Source organism: Vicugna pacos, chromosome 23 (assembly GCF_048564905.1).
Source record: "Vicugna pacos chromosome 23, VicPac4, whole genome shotgun sequence".
Taxonomy (NCBI): Eukaryota; Metazoa; Chordata; class Mammalia; order Artiodactyla; family Camelidae; genus Vicugna; species Vicugna pacos.
The window spans coordinates 27,142,114-27,161,929 of record NC_133009.1 but is presented as its reverse complement, the minus strand read 5'-3'; the positions used below and the strand labels follow the sequence as shown (position 1 = coordinate 27,161,929).

Sequence of the window (19,816 nt, the reverse complement as noted above, 5' to 3'; positions counted from 1 at the left end):
TGTTCTTTTTTTTTTGGAGGCAAGCTTTATGAACAGGAAAGTTGCTATCTATCTTTCAGTCCTTTTTATTGATAAATTATCTCAAAGTTAAAATTGTTGTTAGCAAACTGACAGGTATTTAGAAAGAGCATTAGGTGTATTTTCACTTTCAATTATCAGAACTAACGTAGGATGTTGATATTAACATTTCCTCTCATTTTACAGATGGAAAAATAAGAATAAATAAAGCTCATCATTGCCAAAGACTGGGGTATTAACCATTTACACTTCACTCTCTCAACTAGTTCTTTAAACCTACTTTGTCCTATTGTATACCATCTTCTAAGGTTTCATCAGTTCCTTCCAGATACTTAGAGGATTTACTGATAATCGTATTATAATAAAATGGCAGAGCTGGAGGTCATGTTAAAAATAATTTAGCTCTGCTTTATGAATTAAAAGAGAAAATATAATTAATATAGAGACATGTATGTGTTATATAGATAGTCACATATATACATACATATTCATGAAATATTAAAAATGTATTACTATTAATTTTTTAAGTAAATTTTCTTTCCATTGCTATAATTCTTTTACATTATTTTTTGGTTTAAGTAATAGAATACTGCACTAACCATGCAATGTTTTTTATGAATCATCTGCTAAACAATATGCAGAAGTGAAATAATGTACAAGATAAAGTTTCTAAATATGTTTGGTTATTTACCTTTAGTTTTTAGTCAAACATTGAATTATCTTCAGGGATAAAGAAGGGAAAATTAGGAGAGGTCAAGAGAGAATGATAAAAACACTTATGGTAATAAATATGCCTCTCAAAACGATTTTGATTACATTTGCTAAATTATGGCACTTTATTTTCTCACAAAGAATCATAAAATTTTTAATTATGAAAAAATTTACACGTCTACAAATGTACATACTATAATACTTAGGTACATAAAGTATAGCAAAATATATTGGTTCCACCTTGAAGGTGGGTACATGATAAATATTATTTATAGTTTAAAATATACATAAGTGATGTCATACTTTGTGTATTCTTTTTTAAAATTTTTTTATGGAGTTATAGTCTTTTTAGAATGTGTCAAATTCCAGTGTAGAGCACAGTTTTTCAGTTATACATGAACATACATATATTCGTTGTCACATTTTTTTTTGCTGTGAGCTACCACAAGATCTTGTATATATTTCCCTGTGCTATACAGTATAATCTTATTTATCTGTTCTGCATATGCCTGTCAGTATCTACAAAGTTTGAACTCCCAGTCTGTCCCTTCCCACCCTCCTCCCCCTTGGTAACTACAGGTTTGTATTCTATGTCTATGAGTCTGTTTCTGTTTTGTATTTATGTTCTTTTCTTTTTTTTTTTTTTAGATTCCACATATGAGCAATCTCATATGGTATTTTTCTTTCTCTTTCTGGCGTATTTCACTTAGAATGACATTCTCCAGGGACATCCGTGTTGCTGCAAATAGCATTATGTTGTCGGTTTTTATGGCTGAATAGTATTCCATTGTGTAAATATACCACCTCTTCTTTATCCGGTCATCTGTTGATGGACATTTAGGCTGTTTCCATGTCTTGGCTATTGTAAATAGTGCTGCTATGAACATTGGGGGCAGGTGTCTTTTTGAAGCAGGGTTCCTTCTGGATATATGCCCAGGAGTAGGATTACTGGGTCATATGGCAAGTCTATTCCTAGTCTTTTGAAGAATCTCCATACTGTTTTGCACAGTGGCTGCACCAAACTGCATTCCCACCAGCAGTGTAGGAGGGTTCCCTTTTCTCTACAGTCTCTCCAGCATTTGTCATTTGTGGACTTTTGAAAGATGGTCATTCGGGCTGGTATGAGGTGATACCTCATTGTGGTTTTGATTTGCATTTCTCTGATAATTAGTGATATTGAGCATTTTTTCAAGTGCCTATTGATCATTTGTATGTCTTCCTTGGAGAATTGTTTGTTTAGGTCTTCTGCCCATTTTTGGATTGGGTTGTTTGTTTTTTTCTTATTAAGTCATATGAGCTGCTTATATATTCTGGAGATCAAGCCTTTGTCAGTTTCATCATTTGCAAAAATTTTCTCCCATTCCGTACTTTGTGTATTCTTTTGAAAGTATTTTTACCTCAACTCTGACTTTATATCCAATGATTTTGCTAAATTCCTTAATAATAATTATAATTTGTCTAGATTTTTTTCTACATGCAAATTCATGTTTCTGTAAACAACAATTTATTTCTTCCTTTCCAGTCATTTCTACTGTCAAGTGAATACTTTTACTATTTTTTCAATAAACATGTTTTACCTACTTTATCATATTAAAGACATTTACTTTGTTTCTATTTTGCTAGATTATTATTTTTAAAATCATAGTAAGTATTAAACTTTATCAAATGTGTCTGTTTCTATGAGATGATCACATGAATTTTTTCTTTATTTTGTTATCATAGTGAATTACATTAATTTTCCTTTTAAATGTTAACCCAACCTTCTACTCCTAGCATAAACTCAACTTGATCATGAGATGTTACCATTTTTATACATCACTGCATTCAATTTGCTAATATTTTAAATATTTTGCCTCCTGTTTGTGAAATAGATTGGTCTCTAGTTTGTGAAATAGATTGGTCTCTAGTTTTCCTTTCTTATAATGTGTTTGTCAATGTTTTGGTATCAAGGTTATGGTAGCCTCATAAAACAATTTGGGTAGTGTTTCCTCTATTTCCAATTTTGGAAGAATTGTGTAAAAATTTGCTGTTTCTTCCTGGAAAAATTCACTAGTGAACCATAGTGGGGTGTTCTTTGTGAGTAGGTTTTATGTATTGATTCAATTATTTTAATTTATGTAGGACAATTCAGAATTCTATTTCTAATTGTGTCTATTTTGTTAAGTTGTATTTTTTTCAGAATCTGACCTATTCATCTTAGTTTTCTTTACTGGCAAAAAGTTGTTCCTGATCTCCTTTTATTATATACTTAATGCCTGAGGCATATTTAATGATGTCACCTTTTTCATTTATGATATTGATTATTGTTTTCTTATCAGTCTTGCCTAGAGATTTTTCAATTTCATCTGTCTACTTATAAAACTAACTTTTTTACTTTGTTGATTTTCTCAAGAAAATGATGATTTTCTATTTCATTAATATCTACTTCTTGTTTTTTCTTTCTTTGATTTCGTGGGTTTAATTTGCTGTTCTATCTGTTACTTCTTGAGATAGATAATTCGTTTTCAACCTTTGTTTCTAATATATTCATATAAAGCTATAGTTTTTAAAATATGGATTTTGTGACAAGTTATGGTCATAAATTTCAAAATGTTTTCTATTTGAACTCATGTTTTATTTATAAATATATAGTTGAATTTTCTCACATTTGGAGATTTCCTAGTTACAGTTTTTAAAATTTAATTTAGTTTAAGTTCTCTATGATCAAAGAATATCCTCTGTGAACTTAGTCTTCTGAAATTTGTTGAGAGTTGCTTCATGGCCCAAGATATGGTCAATTTTGATAAATATTCCAAGTACATTAAAAAGAATTTTTTTTGCAGTTAAGTCTGCCATTGTAGTGCTAAAACAACCATAGCCCATACAAAACAGAAGGGGCATGACTATGTTTCAATAAAACTTTATTTAAAAATTAGAAGGTAGGCTGGCTTGGGTCTGTAGGATCTGTTATCTATATAGGGTCTGAGAGCTCCCCTTCCTGGTCTCCAAACTCTTATTTAACTGAGGTTTCTGTTAATTAATTTCTTACACATAGCACAGAGGCCCAGCATGTGGTGAGTCTTTGCAGAACCAGCATAAAGCATAGCCAACAGCTTGGTTTCTGTAGCTTAGCAATTTTGTATTCTCCATTCATTATCCTGAGCCCCCCTGAAGAGACAGACATTTCTCTTGAAAAAAAAAACACTGACCCAAAAGAAATCTAACTTTAATGCTTGTGATAAAGTCAAAAGAAAGTAAGGAGATAACTGAGAATTATCTGATATTTGAAAGCTTCAGAAGACTTACTAGTGTATCTGTCTGAGCCCCAGATCCTTTTGTGATGACTTTTCAGTTCAACCATGAACATTGACATTAGCACTATAGTTGTTACTTACAATTTTCTTCCTACATCCTAAGCCAGTTCTTCCATGTGCTACTGATGGTAGAGATGGCAAGGAGTTTTCCTAGGCTCTAAGTATAAGATTTCTTGGAAGAGGACATTTTTTTTCTCTAAGCTAATTAACTAGCCCCCATGATGAATAAGAACTTAATGGAACATTGTGAGGTTAACATCTACTAAATCATATTAACAGTTTTGAAAATGTGGATAGACCCTAACCATATGGTAGGAGAGCAGACAAGACTAATTAAAATACTTTACCATTAATTTCCAAGCTCTTGGAAACTAATGGGTTTCTAGAAATATCATTAATGATAACTAACATTTATACCATAATCTATAATAACTAAACATATGTCAATATAAGGGATATATAAAGTATTATGCATTAATATCCTAAACTACATTGCTAAATAAAGAATATTTGCATAAAAGAAACCTACAATTCATAATTATTTCAGTCTAGCATATTAATATTGCATTCATGATAAAGTAGAGTTTTAAAGTGGCTTTTCAATGTGAAACAATTCGTATAATTCTTTTCCTTTGTTTTCCTAAGTAAAGTGAATTTATACTTATCAAAATTTTACTTCATATCATTGAATAAAGTCAAGAGCTTTCTGGCTATTATTTATTTGTTAAAATATAGTATGAATTACCTCTGAAAGATTTTGATCTGTTTGGAACTCTTTTAATCTATCAATCTTGATTCAGGGATGTTTTCTGTTAATAATTCGTATTAACCTTCAAGTTACTATGTTAATGACCCAGCAGACTGTTTTAGCATGTTCAGAACCAAATCTGTACTACTTAAAGCTTAATGCTATGTGCTTCCTACTTTTATACTTGTTTTATTCTTTCTTATATTGAATTTGTTTACTATTTCTTATCAAAAGGATTTGTTAAATAGAATAATAATTTAACCAACATTATAAGAGTTGTTATCTACTTAACAGTTCTGAGTTTCTCAAGTGTTCCTAAGTATCAACTGCATATAATTTGTTTACTAAGAATAAAACTTATATTAATGATTTAATTTTAAAAGTACAATTAAAAAGAGATATCAACGAATTAGCAGTTATTATTTAATGGCCATGGTGAGAAATACTTGTTTTTCACTTTGTTTCTGATAAATTCTTAATTGCAGAACAAAAGTGGTATAAGTCAAGACAATAAAACACAGTTGAATTTAACTTTATTCAAGAGTTTTTTTCCTCTTCCATTGTGTGATTAGGCCAATAGTAGGTTTCAAAAGGCTATAATTATTTAAATTGTTCCATTTTTATATCTTCTCAGTCTTTAAATAATTTTATGTTGTTTAAAAATAGTTAATAATATGTTAAATACTGAGATTAAATTCTCATATTTACCATATGCCAGTTTTATTTTAAATGACAGTTTTTCACTTATAAACCTTAAATAAATTAGGAGTTATATGTAAATGTTCTGCAATAAATTGTACTTTGCATAGCAGGAGCAAATAAACATTTCTTAGTATTTTGAATACCAAAGTATTTTACCTGCACATGTTTTTTAGTTCAGACTCAGTAAAGTTCAAGGGCATCCAGGTATGAAATAGCTTCTCAGCAAATTTACATTGCTTTCTTAATTTGATTTAGTTGGGGAAAAGGACACTAGTTCAGAAAATAGATCATCATCTTTAATAATTTTGGTTCAAATAAGACATAAAGTAGTGTACATAGACTAGTTAGCATATGTATAATTTTTCCAAAGCTTGTAAAGAGAGTTGGCATTTTAAAATACATTAATTTCCATTGACTATCTTATCTGCATTTAAGCATGTTTTATTATATAGACTTGCTTATGGGAAGCATTGTTAAAATGCTCAGAAAGGGAAATATGGCAAAAAGCAACATATTAGAAGTCATATGTTTAGGTTTTTAGGATAAATGTAACTACATATTTTATGTAAATGATAAAAAAAATAAGGCATCAATTACTGAGAAGAATGAAGTTGATAAATAATTGTCCAAGGAGAAAGGAAACTTAATTCTAGGAAAAGTAAATATTTTGATGCACTAATTATTTTCTACATTATTTATATCAAGCATGGACATAGTTTAAGTAAAGTTAAATATATTCAAAGATTTATAATGTAAAGCAGCGATACTCGTGACTCACTCCTCTCGTTCTTCATGTCCAGTCCTCCTTTCCAGAGATCACCACTTTCAACTCTTTTATCTTCTAGCTAAATAATATACTAACTCTTGATTTTTCAGTTTTAGATGGTAGCCACTGACATTCAACTATGGAAGATGAGAATTTAGCTCTTTTATATTATTATCTCCATGTTTTCTTGGAACACAGTTATAAGTTTTAAGCCAGCAAATAGTCAAACTTTATATTAGACTAAAACATGTTCTAACATGATGTTTCCTTCTTGTACAACTTCCTGTATTTCCTGAAGCTAATAATTGCCTTTTTCCTCATTTGCTTAATTTTCTTTCACGGCTCTTGTGAAGATTCCCCCTAGCCTGTGACAGCCTCTCAATATAACTTTTATTTCTAAAATTCTCTCTCACAAGTAATTGGTATTGATTAAATATAGAATTTTAAGTTGAAATGTGTGTCCACTCTGTTTTAAGCCATTGTTATCTGTCATTCTGCTTTGGGACATTTTTCTTGCATTCTTTCCTAATTCTTTTCTCTTTGTTGTCTCAAAGATCGAATTCTCTGCTTGGATTCTCAACTTCCATTTTTTTAAATCTTATATCTCCTATTTCTATTTTGTTGTCCTTTTGTTTTACTTTCCAGGAGAGTCCCTTGATGTTAAATTCAAATTTTTCTAATCAAGTTGTTTTTTTTTACTTTCACATTATTAATACACTAAATATCTTTTTAATTAAAAATTTTTTAGTGGCAGACTATACTCGATTACTGGATGCAGTATCCCTTCTAGTGTCCCTTAGAAAGTTTGTTTTAGATTTTGACAGTACTTTGTTCTGTTTCTTGCATTGTCTCAACTTCATCTAAATTGTTTTTGTTATTGTTGATCTATTTCATTGTCTTTTTGATTGGAGGTTTTTCTGAAGCATCTGTTGATCTTTGGCAGTTCCTTCATGTTTAAAAATGAGGCACTAAAGTGACTTTCACTGTAGAAGTGACCTTCTGTGGAGGGGCCGCTACTTATGGCCATTTCGTTTTTCCAACAAAAAGTTCTCTAATCCCCTGCCACGTGTGCCAGTATCCGGGGAGCTGGGAATGAGGCGGGGTGTAGGGTGGCGTTCCCACCGTTCAGTATGAAGATTTCCACTGAGTTCTCAGTGTAGTGCCTGACCCTTGCCCTCTGCTATGCCTGGGTGCTCCAGTTTTCATTTTTCAACTTTTTCCCTCAGATAACAAACCACCTGAACCTGGGGGGAGAAGGGAAGAGAGGTTCCTTCAGGGGAATTTGGGGAGGGATCTTGGAAGTTAAGTGTTCCTTACGGAGACTTTCAGCCAAGCCTTGTGCTTCACCTTTGCCTTCTGAGATACCTGAAGATTTCAGTGCCTGAGGGGTCTGGGTTTGGGTAGGAAGAATAGGATGGGATTTTATCGGTATCCTCCTCGCCCGACAAAAAGGTGGCTGTCCGCTGTTCCCTTTACGTCTGGCACCACTCCATATCTGTTTCTCAACATGAGTTACAATTTGAGGTCATTGTTGTCGCCTGTTTTCATTGAAGACGTTGTTTTGTAGAGTTGCATACTTCTCTATGTTTGGGGGTGCCATTTCAGAGAATATAAAATAGGGCAAGAAATTCAGTGCTCTTCCGTCTTAAAACCAGAAGTCATCTAAACGAATAATTTCAAAATACAGGTCTATACAACCTTTTATAGCAAGGCTTTTGAAATGATAATGTTACTTCCAAAAATATACCAACCAGAACATTTTATTCATACTGGTAGGTTTTCATTTTCAAGTATTTTTGAATGTGATAGATGGAGACTATAAACACAGAAGGCCTGGCTCCTACCCTGGGGACCCTCACTCTCTAGTGGGGAGAAGAAACATGTAGGGGAATTACTGTCACAAACAGGAAATAGGAAAAGGCTGCGAGCAAGGTATGATTATGCACCAAAATCGTTCAATGCAGGGCGGTTTAATTTGCATCTGAAGAGAGAAGGGTTTCCAGGAGGAGGTGGCATTTTTATATGAGACTTAATGTCTCGGTAGAACTTGTACCTAGTAAGAGCTTAATAAATATTTGCTGAATATAATTAATACAGTTCAGCCTTGGTGGTTTGACATTTTTCTTTCCACTTCTGTTAATGGTAAATGTTCTTTACTTCAATGCGGTGTATCAGCAGCAATCAGTTTCACTTATTCTTGTCTTAGTTTTCCTGGGAGGAATTCACAAAAACATTTCTGTAGAGAAAATTCAGCACTCAGTGACAATTATTGATATATCCTATAATTACCAAAAAAATTCTTCCTGTGAGAATTCCATCACATTAATGATGCATGTATATTATTAAGAATTATAAATATTGAGTAATAAAGCTTCAAGTTCACATGTTCCCAGATGTTATTTTGGGGCTACAAGATTAGCCATTTTTCAACAACATAAGCAGTAATTAGAAATCTTTCATAATTTCTTTCAGAAACAGCACTTGATTTTCTTTCATTAAAAAAAAAACTTGTAAGAAGAAAACTGTGTCAGAACTGTTGATGTTTTTAGAGCTTGACAAAAATGAAGCATAATTAAAATGAAATATTTGTTGCATAAATTAAACTGCAATTAATATGTTTTCTGTCGCTGCTTGAAGGATAAGATGAAAATGGTGTTGTTAGCAGACTCCCTGCTGCGAGACTAATTTCTTGATTTTTATACCCCACATTATCACACACAGTAGAAGAGTAAACCAACAAGTAGAAAACATCATAGTGGGAGACAGGAGATAAAGCGGCTTTTATAAGGGCAAGGCAATATTACTTTTTTATTTTAAGATCTGATTACTAGTTGATCTTGAGGGTAAGATTTGTACTTTCAGAGCCATTAAAATAAGTAGCGAATTGCCCCTCATTTTAGTTAGCTATGCCTTTAAATTATGCATTACGTTGTTTCAGGATGTTTGCTTTTTCAGGAGGTAATTAGAAAATGAACAACACGTGTTGTGCAGAAGCCCTCCCCTCCCCAGGTATCCAAGGAATAGTAAGTCCCACCACAAAAACTTAGATGTGAACAATTTCAAGAGAATTGGAGAAAAAATACATTATGTTAGTACTTCTGTTAGAGAAGGATCACTTTTTTCATACAGGAGCCCACAATCGCAAACAAAACAGAATAAAACAAAACACAACATGGACCTTAACAAGAATTCGTTACTGCTGTCCTAAAAAACTCTCCAGCTGCCACTTACCCAGACAGTGCACCAAGGATTATATCTATGTGGATTTTTTTTTCCTGGCTGATTACTTTTTGACATTGGACACCACTTGTGGTATCAATGAAAGAAATAGGTAATCATCATTAATAGTCTTTATTTCTCCAAATGTCTCTGTTGGGCAGTGAAGCTGGAGGGATAGAAGTGCATGAGTGGGAATTAGAAATTATGGGTGTGGCCCCATTCACTGGCTGAACCATGGCACACCTGACCCTCGGGGGCCGGGGTGGCGTCAGTTCCCCTTGTCTGTGGGTAAGGATGTGGCAGCACCTGCTGAAGTCAGTTGATGGAGCTCTGTTTATATACAACAAAGCCAGGGTGCCCCTTTCGGGCTGCCCACAGAGAAAAGGCTGTGCTTTTTCACTGCTGGATGCTTTCTGCATTCTGCACTCTCAGTGCCAAACACACCGACAGGTTTCAGACACGGGGAAGTTTTGCCCTCCAAAAACCTTTGAGCAGATACATTGACCTTTGTAAGGTAGCTTAGCAGGTTTTGGTTGCTTTAGTGACACGAGTGTTGTAGTGACAAAATTGGTGGCTGTAGTTACCGTCTCACCTTGTTCATGCCAGCGTCACCTCAGAGCAGCCTTTCCTGACCACCTGATTTGAATCGCAAGCCCTGTCCCTAACTCCCTCCCCCTTCTCTCCTACCCTGTCTTATTTTTCTTCACAGCACTTCTTATTACTTGAATTACTTATTTGCTTATTATTCTCTGCCCACTAGAAATGTAAGTTTGATGAAGACAAGGTTTTCTACCTGACACTCATTGCTCTATCTTCACTGCCTGGAATAGTGCTTGGCATAAATAGAAACCTTGAAAGAAAGGAGGAGTGAGTGAGTAAATAAATGAATGTTTGGAAACCAATTCTTCTAAAAGGTTTAGAAGAAAATTAAACAAACATGATAATTCCTGGTAGTAATATGCAAATCTAGGTTTAGTAGAGAGCTGTGAGAATTCTGTTTATTAAAACTTCATTTATACCTTATCTGATGTATCCCGGAAAAATTATACTGAAACCTGTTTCTTATAAAACTGAAATTTCAGGTTATAATCTGTAATGTTTAGTGTTCGTGAAGAGTTATTTATAACTCACCCTGTAAAGAATAGTGAACAGTTATTTTGAATCCATTAGTTCATATTTGTATTCATGTTCTCCTTCATTCATTCACTGGCTCTGTGTTACTTGTGTCCTAGGAGGCATGATAGCTGTAATAGGTAAAATATGCAAGTTCATGTGACAGTGAGTGTCGTGACAGAATTCGACTATATAACAGGTCGATTCTTGTCCTTGTGATGGTGGTGTTCTCTGAAGTGTCTGGGAGCACTCAGTGAGCAAATACTGAACCTTTGCTCCTAAGGGAAATGCAGGGTTAGGTTCCTGTGAGCCTCTGGTCAACGTTTTTGTCAGCCAGTCAATACACAACATTGTTCACATATGTTTCTATAGAGAAAATATATTTAATATGTATTGTTGATTCATTAACAGTTAACTCATGGCCAACAGCACTATAACTTCAGCCTGAATGAAGTCTATCTAATAAACATGTTTCCTCCATGAGGCACATAGTAACCTTCTTGTGCTTAGGAACAGAATGAACTGGTCAGACGAGAAACCCCATTATTCATCCTTCCGTTCACACATCCGGCCCACCATTTCCCACTTGTGCTTTTATAACCAAGGCTGTAAAGAGGGCAGAAGAACATGAATTAAATAAGAAAAAAATAGATGAAACTATTAAGGAAAAGAAAGATATATAGAAATGGAAAATAATTAATAGAAACTCAAATGTATAATTTTAGAATTTAGAGGTACCTAGATTTAAATAAAAATAGGAATGTGTATACTGAAGTCAAACATAAATGACCTTTGAATAAGCAACTATTTTGGATCATTCATCCACTACTTTTTTTAAAAAAAAAGATATTTGAGAGTTTCTTATTTGAAATTAGCTAACACTAGTACTTGCTATACAACAGACACTGCTGTGTTTTATTCTTATAAACTCATGTAATCCTTGTGAACAACCCTGTAAGTAGGATGTTACTATTTTTATATTATTTCATCTCCGTCATTCAAATGAGGAAACAAACATTATAGAGGTTAAATAAGTTGTCCAGGGTCACAAACTCTTAAAAACAAAGGTGGGTTTCAAACCCAAACCCAACTGGCTTGGCTCCAAAGCAAGACTGCCTCAGAACAGAAGTCATAAAGTTTTCAAACAACCCTTGCAAATACTATCAAAAGAGACTCTGAGCATAATGTAGTATACAAATGAACTTGGTTTCCTTTCTGGGTTCAGACTGACAGCACATCATCAACCCCGTATCAGCTAAAAACGGTTTCTTTGGAAACATATACAGAAGGTTTAATTGAAAGAATAATAATAAATCCTAAATCTAGAGATTGAAAATAACACAAATAATAGAGAATACTTTAGTATGTTTTCCTGAAAACTCAGAGTCAACAGAAAGAGAGTAACTCCTGCAGCTCTTAGCCATCGCCCCGTATGTTCTTTTGTCAAATCAGTGGAGATGTTTGTCATCCCAGAATTCTCTACAGATACTGAGAGCAAAGTTCGATCGTGCAGGAATGACGCCAGGCGACCTGTTCAACCTGCCTAGTAGCTCTCATTCGTCAAGTATGGAAAATCCCAGGTGCTGGCCAGACTTAGCTGTGGTCTTACTCAGGAAGTATTTTCAGTTAAAATAGACTTTAATATGCAGCAAAAGTTCTTTCTACCCCCCCTTTTTTTTTTGTTTTAGCTCTAAGAGAAAAATCTTTGCAATACTTTAGACCTACCTATGTAAAACATTTTTAAGCTGAGCAATATGTGCGTAACCTTCGATTTCCAACCTGTCCTTCTAATCTCAAAGGTTTTGTCTGCTATAGCGTGACTACTCCGTCCTGCTTACCAGCATTGAAGCTGGTTGTGAGTATCTGATGAAAAGCCTTAAATAACTAGATAAACAGTGCAGCTGCCAACCTCAAGTAATCTTACACTTAGGGGGTGAGTGGCCCAGGAAATTTGCTCTTTGTCATTTTGACTTGGGTTTGAAAATGGACCTGGGCTGCATTCCAGCTCAAAGAGCCATTCACTTCCAAAGAGTCCTAAATTGTCCCAAGGAGCTCATTTTGGCAGTGGATTATTTGTGTTTGGCTGGGCATCCTAATAGCAAAAGCTGTCTGCTCTGGCAAGCAAAGGCTGTGACAGGATTTAGAATTACCATCCCCAGTGTTTTTTTTCTTGATAAGGTTATTTTTCAGAAAGGCAGTCCCCCACCCCCCCATTTAAAAAGTGACAATGCACCAGTGTTGTGCAGGTGGTTTTCGGCAGCTCACCACTAGCTTCCCATGGCAGCGTGGCCCATTTTGTGTATTCAGGGCACATTTTAAACAAATGAGAACAAGCACCAGATCTTTTCCAAAACCAAAGCTGTCTTAATGGCACATTCACCTCTTCCTATGTCAGAGGTGACAGTCATTGGTTGACTAGGGCCAAGTCAGAATGTGAACTTTTAAATTAAAATATATATCTATATATATGAACGATAAAGAATTTGTGACTTTCTTTTAGGGATGTAGAGTGTAGGTACTTGAAGAGTCAGTCCTTGTTGATCTACTGAACTATAAATGTATTGCCTGACTCTCCCATTAGCCTGTGAGGACTTCTGGGAAGACACAACTAAGTTTTGGTTACCATTAGTTGGAAGCGAGCTAACGTATCACTGACACACTGCAGATGCTCAGGTGTTAGTGGAGTGCACAGGTGAAAGGGTAACACAGAAGTAACTGTTGTTCCATTCATTATTTTAGAGGAGCCCAAAAGAAAGTACACAAGAAGATCCAAAGGAGTGAGCAAAGAAAATAGTACAATTTCTATTTATTTTTACCCCATTTGTATGTTACATAACACAACATTTTACTATTATCTTGTAATAACTTTTAATGGAGTATAGTCTGTAAAAATACTGAATCACTATGCTGTACTTCTGAAACTATTATAATATTGTAAATCAAGTCTACTTCATTTTTTAAAGAGGAAAAATTAAAAATAAATTTTAAAAAATATCCAAAATGATCTATTATACTAAAATTAAAATATAATTAATAAATATCAAAGTCCAAACTAAGATCATTTGAAAAAAACTAACCTTTTCATTTACATTTTTGAAACCTAGGTTAATTAGTTACACGTATATATTTGTAAAACTTACACCATTCACAGTTCTAGACTTAACTGTTCATCAGGTATCAACATTAGATAATCAGTATCATACGTCACACATATGCCTAACTTTATACGTTCAGATTTAGGACTAATATGAATTACTTACTATTGCAAAATGTTCCCAATATGTCATGTGTGACTGTTGCAAATACTATGTTGATTCCTGAATACCTCTAGAATCACAATTTCAAATAAAAAGAAAGCAAGAATATGGATTTCAGCACCACAGGGAAATAACACTTCATTCTATAAAGTTCTGTTGCATTCATGCTATCCAAAAGGAAAGATTTTATTCAGATTAATGGATTTGTCTTTTATCTAAGCATTTTTATCAAGCACATTCTTTTCGTCCTCCTGGAAAGCAGTGTCTGTTACAACCTATTGTCCTTCATGTCACTTGGGTTTAGTCGCTTTTGTTTGGTAAACACAAAGTAACCCAAGCGCAATTTTTCCCCCAGGCCAGGATGACGTTATTCAGAAAAGCAGATATTTAAGGCTGGGGCTGTTGGACCAGAGTGGAGAGCCAGATCCCAAGCGACAGAGGTTCCTGCATGTCCTTCAATACATTTATTTTCTGTGTGTTGATAATATATGAACCCTCTAAAGAGGTTGGCCCTGGGCAGAGTTCTCTCCTTCCAAGGTTTTCTTAAGGGGAAAAAAAAATCCAAAATCATTTCCACTGAGGAGAGGCCTCCTTTACAAAGGAGAAACATACACTTTTATACAGTCCGACCATGTTTTTACCATATCCGCTGTTGATTTAGTCCTCTACCTCTTTAATGACTTTGCCTGGATAACATGCATGCAAAGTATTCATTTCTATCCTCAGTCAAATGCTGCTTCTCTGGTTACTCAACGAAAAATGATTTGTCATCTCTTCCCTGAAGTTCTTTAGCATTTGTTTGACTCAGTTCTGTGATACGTACCACAGGTGGCTGGCTGTTACAATTATTTGGGTCTAACATCTTTCCCTTTTCATTCATTCAGTCAACAAATATTATTTTGCTCAAAATAAGGTACCTCATGCAGGACACAAAATAAATAAATATATGGTATCTAAGAGTGCTAAATGCCAGAAAATAAAACCAGTTAAAGTGATAGAAAGCTTCAGGGGTGCTGTTTTGTGTCCAGGCAGTCAGGGAGGGTCTCTTGGAAGACAGATGTGGTGAAGGGAGGGAATGAACCGTGGGAATAACTGGAGAGAAAGCCGTCTAGGAGCAGGCATCTCTAAGTATAAAGACTCTGAGAGCCAACGTGTGCCGTAAACAGAAGTTTTGCCAGAGACAATTAAACGAGGGGAAATGTAGAAGAAAAATCAGGTCAGAAAAGGAGCCAAATGCACCATCATCAAGGTCAAGGTAAAAAGTGTAGATTGTGAGCTCTGTGGAGACAGGTGGCTGTGTGTGTCCAGGAAAACTATGTGTTTAAGAAAGAGTCAGCATATCTGGCTTTCAACTGATAAAACTTACCTTCCAGTTTTGCTTTATTTGAGGGTATGATGGAAAACTTGAACTGCAGTTAACTGATCTCTGTCCACCAATTTGATATAATGTAAAACATAACAAAAGTAATGCAAGACGTCAGTAAGATCTCTTTGGTAATCGTTGATCTTTTTCCTCCTAGGATTTCCAAACTGTATTACCATCATTTGATCTCTTCTCAAAGTATGGAAAGTTATATTCAAAAGCTGGACAAATTGTGTAAAGGTATGCATTTTTGCTAAAATATGCTTCAAACAATACTGTATTTAATTTAACGTAAAAATCGAATGAGACTGGCTTAACTATCAGGCATTTAAAAAAACATGCTATAGTAACATTTATATGTAGTTTAACTCCATATATTTATCTCATGCTAGTCTAATGGTTTTGAACATTCAAAAAACATATATTTTATCTTTCAAATCTCCAAAATGAGCTCAAAATATGTTAAGAAATAAAACTGACAAATAACTGAAGTACCTTTTCCCTTTAAGTTAATTAATATAATAAATAAATAGTTTTACATAATATACTGAAAAAGTATTGATGGTATCCAAAGGCTGGACTATTTCTCATTCAATATGTGTGTTATTTGAAGTGTGAGGTGCCTTGAAGGGATTCCAAATACATACTGTCTAAGGTCTCTGGTGACCAAAGTTTATAAACTACAGAGCAGAGATACTCACATAAAATGCAAGATCACAAAATAAACCCTCAGTGAATGCCGTATCTAATTACTAAGGCATTTTAGAATAGAGAAGTGATTATAATAAAGGGAAACTCATGAAGGTTTTCTGTGACGTTTTCAGCCAGATTTAAAGGGGGTATTGGATGAAGACAGAAAAGATCACTACAGTTGAAGGAAAAGAGGCAGGAATGAGAAGTCAGACTAGTTAATTTCCCAGGGATCCTCACACACGAAGAACCAGGGGGAAAACTCTGGTCCATTGGAAAGAACACAAAGCAGATGCAGGCAACTTAACGTTCCTTAGATTTAGTTAGTATCTCCTCTCCCCCATTTATAACTTCGGACTTTCAGCTTCAACTAGAAGTTGGTATGTTAAACGCAGATAACAATAACCACCTTTTAACTCCTCCAAAGGAATGTATGAGGGGAAATATGAAATGTTCTGAGTCAATGAGGAAACATACATATAATGCCAAGTGGAATGACAGTTTCATAGGTTTAGAAAGTGTCATTACCGATTGGAGCATTTATGTAATATTTGTGACTCGCAGCGTATAGTCGTCTAAATAAAATCTGTCACAGTTGTGTGTGACTTCAGACTTCAAATCAAAGCTAGTATCCTGTTCATAATGGGGAAAGATTGAAAACAGCTTGAAAATTCATTAATATATGTTAAGTTAAATAAATGATAAGACAAGTAAAATGCAATACTATGAAGACATTAAAAATGTTAACATAGACCTTTCCCTATTAATTTGAAAAATGCCTACAATATATTTCTAAGAAAAGAAAACTGGAATCTGATTATATAGTATAGTCTGATTCCATTAAAAAATGTATATGTGTGTATACACATATATAATGTGTATGTAGGTACAAAAACACACTTCCAAGTGCTCATTTGTGTGTTACATATGTATGTATACATTTGTATAAGGCACACATGTTAATGGAAGTGATCACTTGTTAGTGAGATTATGGATACCTTTTCAGGGAATACTTCTTTGTAGCCTCAGGTTTTGAAATTTTTATCTAATCAGACAAAAGCAAATTATTAAACAAAATACTCCAATAGGAACTACTTGCTTTTCTCTACCAATTACAAAAACATCTTGACTTTATTCAGTCATAATAATTTAGAGGCAATTATCTTTTTTTCTGAAGACAAAATAATGACTTGCTAAATTATTTATACGCAAGACAAGGATGAGTAACAAATGTTTCACGTTACTTTTAATTAAAAGGAGTGCACAACACACAGATAGAAATGTGTGACAGGCATTTTTAAAAACTCTTTGCTAACTCTTCTCTTGGATTTTTAACTATTTTGTGAATTGAAAATATTATCAAAATGTCATCTCCTCCTCTCAGAAAGGAAATTGATGTGGAGTGTTTAATTTTAGTAAGTGAAGGGAGCAGCCTTAGCGGAGGCTCTGTTGAGATTTAATTTCACCAAATACAACAGAGTGCTTTTGCTCTTTGCAAAGAAGGCCAGGACGGGGATGCTCACACCGAAGTGTTGAATAAAGAGGCCGGGGTAATTCTGAGAGCTGTCTATTTGATTGCATCAGTTGCAAGGTAGTTCATCACTTCCCTATAATTCACCGGACACTGCCTCACACACCCATACCACACTTTCCCATCAGTCCGATTAGAAGCAGTGATGCCTTGATCAGATTAATCTTCCTTCCCTTTAGCATGTCTGAGTTTAGGATAAACAGAGCCCACACCTACCCATTTTGATTAATGCGCTAAGACTTCAGCCACTGAAATTGCTCAGAGTGAATTGGATTTAAACCACACACACATTTAAAACATCTGCTCCCTGACGAGGAGAGTATGATCCCTTTTAATTTCTTTGTTTTTCTGTACAGTCGCTGTTGGAAATTTTGATAGTTTCCCGAAGGCAGCCGTGTCTCAGTAGGAATGTGCTAGATCCTGTCAGGCCGCTCTGCCATCTTTTCTCCTCCATTCATCTTTCCAAGCAGAAGAATCTCTTTAAAGATTAGCGTGGAGAAAAATTAGCACCCTAAGGTGAAGTCATTGGCTTGGCCAACAGCAGTGTGGGTTTTCTTGCGCTAAGTGTGTCTCCATTTTCTCACATTCGTCTTTGCAGTGGGCTTTGGCCCAGGCTGTCATTCTGCTAAAAAGGGGTTCAATTTTTTGAGGCCGGATGAGATGAGTTTTAATGGAATTATTTGTTATGCATGAAAAACAATGTCCTTGTTCCCCCTTTTAATAGCAATTTGGTATATTATGACTCAAATAGCTGAGAAAAAAATTAAAATGAAAATAAGTTTGGTCAGTACCTGAACTGGGAAAGGAGTGAAATTCCATTGTCTTTTCCCAGAGGAAATAAGGTCTTAGCATCCGTGTGAGGAAAAGGAAGATACGCGAGGGGAGAGTATTAATCAAGCATATAAGCTGTATACGTGCTTCTCGGGGGTTACATTTTTAGTACAAGAAGAAAAATTTTTATACCTTGTCATTCAGTTTGGCACTGTATGAATTTATAACCCTTTTCAGTCTAGTCTTGGTGAATTATTGACCAAAAAACAAAACAAAACAAAAATCAAAATAGCTGTAGTATCTTTATCCTTTGAAGAAAGATGATGTAACAGCCCACCTGCCTCTGGAAGGACATTCTGCTGTGTTGCTTTATGACTGAGGCAGGCGGGCTGAACACTATGTGACCAGCAGCTTGCACGTCAATGTTGTTCGTCGGGACCTGCAGTGGTGGAGACAGAGATCAGAGAAGAGGGTAATTTCAGCAGGGCAAGCAATGAGTCAACCCAGCGGAGTAGCATCCCAGACTTTTAGCTCAGCTAACTCTGAGTGAGGAATATTTGAACAGAGAATTTGAGAACTCATGTTATTGGGTTCTTTTTCTTCTTTCATTTTACCTTTTTGTTTTTAGAAGACAAGACCAAATGTAAAAATGAGGATGCAGTGTGAAGTGAGTGTTACATAGAAGACCCCACTGCCTGGAACCCTGGATCCTACCTCCATGGCTGCTGAATGACCTTGACACAAGTCTCTCAACCTCTGAAGTGTTTCCCTTTCTCTCTTTCTCTCCCCACCACCATCTGTCCAAAGAAGAAATTGGAACCATCTCTGGTTCATTCAAAGCTCTATACGGTTCTAAAAGGAAAATACAAATGAGGTTCATACAGAAAATGCACTTAAACCATACTTTTTATTATGATTCAATAAACTATAATATTTTATGGCTGATTACTCATGAATTAATTACAGGGTGAAAACTATATATAGTGTGTGTGCATGTGAACAGTAAATCCTCTCCTATGTGTATGTCTAAAAGAGAGAGATGTATCTTTTAGATGCTCACTAAAAGATAGATACAAGATGTCAATCAAAGCGCTATTTGTAACAGCCAAAAAATTAGAAACAACCCAATTTGCTACCAACAGTACAAATGATAAATAAATCGTGGTATAATCATAAAATAAAATGCAATAAGAAAAATTAACACTACGTTCCTCTCAACAACATAGAACAATCTCATAAATGTTGAGTAAAACCCACCAGACATAAAACATACACACAAATGAATTCATCCATTTATTTAAAGTGAAAAAATAGACAAAACAAATGTGATGATTTGGGATGAAACCACAGAGACTGATAAAGAAGATGTGGTATATTTATACAAGGGAATACTACTCAGCCATATGAAAGAATAAAATAATGCCATTTGCAGCAACATGGATGGACCTGTGGGAAGGGATAAGTTTGGGAGTTTGAGATTTGCAAATATTAGCTACTATATATAAAAATAGGTAAAAAACAAATTTGTTCTGTATAGCACAGGGAACTATATTTAATATCTTGTAGTAAACTTTAATGAAAGAATATGAAAACAAATATATGTATGTATATGCATGACTGGGACTTCATGCTGT

General features: G+C 34.6%; 1 protein-coding gene across 4 annotated transcripts in view; it reads left to right on the top strand.

Annotated features, from left to right (window-relative positions):
* The window catches only part of SPATA17 (spermatogenesis associated 17), a 136,044-nt gene extending 116,924 nt beyond the window's left edge, over positions 1-19,120 (top strand). For 2 of the 4 annotated variants that reach the window (XM_072948732.1, XM_006203653.4), the window contains 2 exons: positions 15,348-15,430; positions 18,811-19,120. In XM_072948732.1, coding sequence (XP_072804833.1) covers positions 15,348-15,428 — 81 coding nt within the window. In that variant the 3' untranslated portion in view covers positions 15,429-15,430; positions 18,811-19,120. Of the gene's footprint in view, positions 1-15,347; positions 15,431-17,767; positions 17,928-18,810 lie in introns of all 4 variants that reach the window. The other 2 variants (XR_012063581.1, XM_072948731.1) reach the window with 2 other exon arrangements.
* The last annotated feature ends 696 nt before the right edge of the window (positions 19,121-19,816 follow it).